At 39.9% G+C, this 3,918-nt stretch overlaps 1 protein-coding gene across 1 annotated transcript; it reads left to right on the top strand.

Annotated features, from left to right (window-relative positions):
- The first annotated feature begins 1,917 nt into the window (after nucleotides 1-1,917).
- On the top strand, nucleotides 1,918-3,507 carry LOC119569665 (ribulose-phosphate 3-epimerase-like). Its single transcript, XM_037917728.1, has 3 exons — nucleotides 1,918-1,996; nucleotides 2,881-2,891; nucleotides 3,262-3,507. Exons 1-3 carry the CDS (start codon nucleotides 1,918-1,920, stop codon nucleotides 3,505-3,507), a joined length of 336 nt encoding a protein of 111 aa, XP_037773656.1.
- The last annotated feature ends 411 nt before the right edge of the window (nucleotides 3,508-3,918 follow it).

Raw genomic sequence — 3,918 nt, 5'->3', positions numbered from 1 at the left:
CACGACATGTTTAGTAATACGGGTAATCGGGCCCCCGCGGAGGTCACGTTCAGCCCCCCGGAGGGAGGCGAGGGCTGACCTTAGCGCGGTGGTAGCTTAGCCTGAAATCCGGTCAAACGAGGTTTCAGATATAAAATGTGACCTCCGCCCTCGCTGAGCGGGTGGTTCTTATTGGGACATTTGGATCACGTGGAAAACAGCACGTGGTCCACTGGTAACCGAAAAGAATTATCCACATCCTGTAACAGAAAATAGAATTATCCACATCTTATAAGGCTTTCTCACTCTCTGCACAGTAGCAGTCTTTCTGAAATGTGCCGGTGCGTGGAACACGCACCGGCGGCAAGGAACTTCACCTCGATTGCCTGCTTAGCCGCTGGGTGGGCAAGCCAGTCCAATTTCAGTGTCGGGTAAATAGAGAGGGGTGACGCAAATAAAAACCCCGGGGGGGGCGGAAGGCAACGGCAAACCACCGCTCTAAATTGCCAAGAAAATCATGGGAATCCATGATCGCCAACGTCCTTGTGGGACAGGGCACTTGAAAAAAAAAAATAAATAAAAAAATAAAAATAAATGATATATTTGGTTTATCAGTAAGCTTGCAGATTATGCAAGTCCACCATTGCATTGTTATTGACAAGTTTTGCAGATTATGCAAGTCCACAATTGCATAAGTTTTAGCCAAGGCATTTCTGATTGCATGTTTAATGTCCTGAGCTTGAGTAAATGAGATTATTCACTGATGAAAAAGTGCCCACACCTGAAAATATAAAGTCAATGAGGGGGGGCCCAAATTTATGGTCCCAGAAGGAAATGGCCAAATTTACAGCAGTACAATAAAGAACCAGAAAAAAAGAGAAAAAGATAAAAAAACGTTTCAGCAAGTTTGAATTTATCCGCTGAACAAACAGAAAAAAAAGTTGACATTAATCCCTTAAGTACAAAGTCATTTTGAGATATGGGACAACTATTTTGGAGTGCATAGTTCTGTAGTGGCCGAGTGTTTGGAGCGTCCGGGCTCAAGACTGTCACGACAGCAACTGAGTTCGAGGGTTCGAGTCACTGGCCGGTGCGTTGTTCCCTTGGGCAATGAACTTCACCTCGATTGCCTACCTGGCCACTGGGTGGGTAAGCCAGCCCAAGTCAGTGCCGATCCCAGAAAACCCGGGTAAATAGAGTGGTGATCATAAAAAAACCGGGGAAAGGCAACGGCAAACCACCCGCTCTAAATTGCCAAGAAAATCATGGAAATTCATGTAAAAAAAAAAAAAAAAAAAAAAAAAAAAAAAAAAAAAATAATAACTTCTGTAATCTCACATAAAACCCCATAGCCATCTAATTGAACTCAATACCCCAGAAAACCCTACCTAGACACCAAGACATGAAGCTAGCACCTCTAGGAATAAGGGTATATGTGTAAAGTTTATTAGGGGGTGGTGGTCACCCACCCAAAGTAAACCAAAAAAGTTTATTATAAACTCAACCCTTTTTTTTCTATTTACTCCCTAAAGTTGACAAACGGAAAAAAAAAAATTGTTTTACAAAATTCCTACGAAACCTTTATTTTCTTACACATCGCAATGTACTAAAATGTCCACTGTCCGCTTTCTGAGCTTGCAGGGGATCAGTGCAATTGGAGAATTGCAAGAGTCAGAACACAATTCTTCATCTGGTAAAACAGGGAGAATGTCTTTTGTGTGTCAATTGGGTACCCACACAGAAGCAATAAAAAATATTACATGTCATAGCTGTACAGTCTCTTCAAATTGAATAAGGGGTGGGAAGGGACCATCAAAGTAAATGCGAACATAGACGATGATGAAACCACCTACACATATCCCACTTAACTTAACAATAATGATAGAAATAATGCTAATTGTTTAATCCCTTTATTGACAGTGGTTGAGCCGATGCATGATGCTGGAGCAAAATTATACACATTTCCCCATTGAAGCTACCAAAAATGCAGCTGCCTTTGGGCCCGGAAATCAGAGAAGTAGGGATGAAAGGGAAAGGGTAACATTAAGATTTTAATTTTGTTCAATTTGGAGCTTGAGATTTGGGCCCGTTTGCCTTTTATCCCCGTGTACAAAATAAATCTCACCCCTGTTTAACCCCGTTTGAGTTTTAACGCAGTGTTTGCCAGAAAAATGTTTCATTTATTTTTTATTTTATTTATTTATTTATTTGTTTATTTTTTTTGTGAAATGACGTGTACATGATGGCCTGTACGTGCTTAGCCACAAAGGAGTCCCGATAGAAGACCTTGTGACCTTACCTGATTTTACCTTTCTTGAATTTGTGGGGAATTTTTTTACTAATGCTGTCAATATTAATGTTATTTTTATTATAAATATTTTAATTACTATATTTTTATTGACATTAGTAACAGCAATATAAGATATCATAAAATATTTTTGAAAACAAGGAAAAGGTTTAAAAAGGTAAGACAAGTAGTATTCATAATTGACTCATTGGTGGACTTAGTACAAAATGGAGCCATCTATGTATAAAACAATTTAAAAGAAAAAACTCACAGTGGGCTAGGCATGTACATACCTTTCCCTGCCCGTGGGTTTTGAATTAAAGCTCATTTATAAAGACATTTTTCATTTTAAGGGTATAATGTCATTTGGCCTTTTATGCATGCAGCAAGGCATTTTAACCATCTGAACCAGAGAAGGTAAAAATATGCTTGTGAGAACAGACATTTAAGTACTTACAGTTTCAGGGCAATGGAGTTCATACTTGGTAACAATGGATTATGCAAGGTTGCCAAGGACAACTAATGTCAACAATTCCAGACAAACGCAGTAACTACATAAAGGAGGAAAATACCACATTTTATAAATATTTGTTCTCCCATGATCAACATTATAGGCATCCAGAGTGTAATTTTTTATAAAATTTAAAATGATTTCTGTGTTGATAATATAATGTTTCCAACATAGCCTACAGCACTTTTGCCCCCCCTACTCTCATACACTTTTGTTTTTCGAAACATATTCTTGAAATCATATTATTTTTATTTTTTTTTAAATAAAAGTATTGTAATTCCCATATTTATGTTTCTGAGTATAACTACTAATATTAGTACATATATTTCAATATAAAGGGTTTGTAATCATTAGTATTTCTTTGTATTTTTATGGAATCATCATCAACACAACATTATCTTATTATTATCTTATTTCCAGCAATGTTATCTTTCAGCATTTTCTATTTTTATTTATTGCAAATGTTATCATTATCCCTCCACAGGTTGGAATTGCCATAAAACCAGGAACAGCTGTAGATGTAGTTGTTCCATATGTAGACCAGGTGGATATGATTCTGGTGATGACAGTTGAGCCTGGGTTTGGAGGACAGAAGTTCATGGCAGATATGATGCCAAAGGTCAAATATTTGAGGGAGAAATTTCCAGACATGGATATTGAAGTGGATGGAGGTGTGGGTCCCAGTACGATTGATGCTTGCACACAGGTATGTTCTTTGGAGATCATTTAAAATTTAAAATTAGCTTGTATTATATATGTATGGGTGGGTGCTTCACGTGCATGGTGATGTGAAGCGATGGTGTGGTAGCCTAGTTAGTGTTAAGTGCTTGCATGCCTTCTCGCTTGCAGCTTCCACCCCTGGCTAGCCCAGCGCGAAAAAGGGAGCAGCTTCCCATAAGTCTCCCCTGCCAGGTCACAGCCTCTCCATCATTAAGACTTCTGCAGTGCCTCCTCGTGGCCACCCATGGGTAACTGGGTACCTTGCAGTCCCAGGCTAAATCTGTGGGGGATCTCGGAGCAGCAGGAGGCCCCAGAGGTACGGAGTTATGGCCCACCGGCGTGTGGACACGCTCTGGTTTTCGTACCAACTCCTGCCCCCTAGCCACCCTGGGGTAATGGGGCGGCTCGGGGGAGGTGGGCC

This window comes from Penaeus monodon, unplaced genomic scaffold (genome assembly GCF_015228065.2).
Source record: "Penaeus monodon isolate SGIC_2016 unplaced genomic scaffold, NSTDA_Pmon_1 PmonScaffold_178, whole genome shotgun sequence".
Classification (NCBI taxonomy): domain Eukaryota; kingdom Metazoa; phylum Arthropoda; class Malacostraca; order Decapoda; family Penaeidae; genus Penaeus; species Penaeus monodon.
Note: the sequence above shows the minus strand (reverse complement) of the source record. Positions and strands in the feature narration are given on the sequence as shown.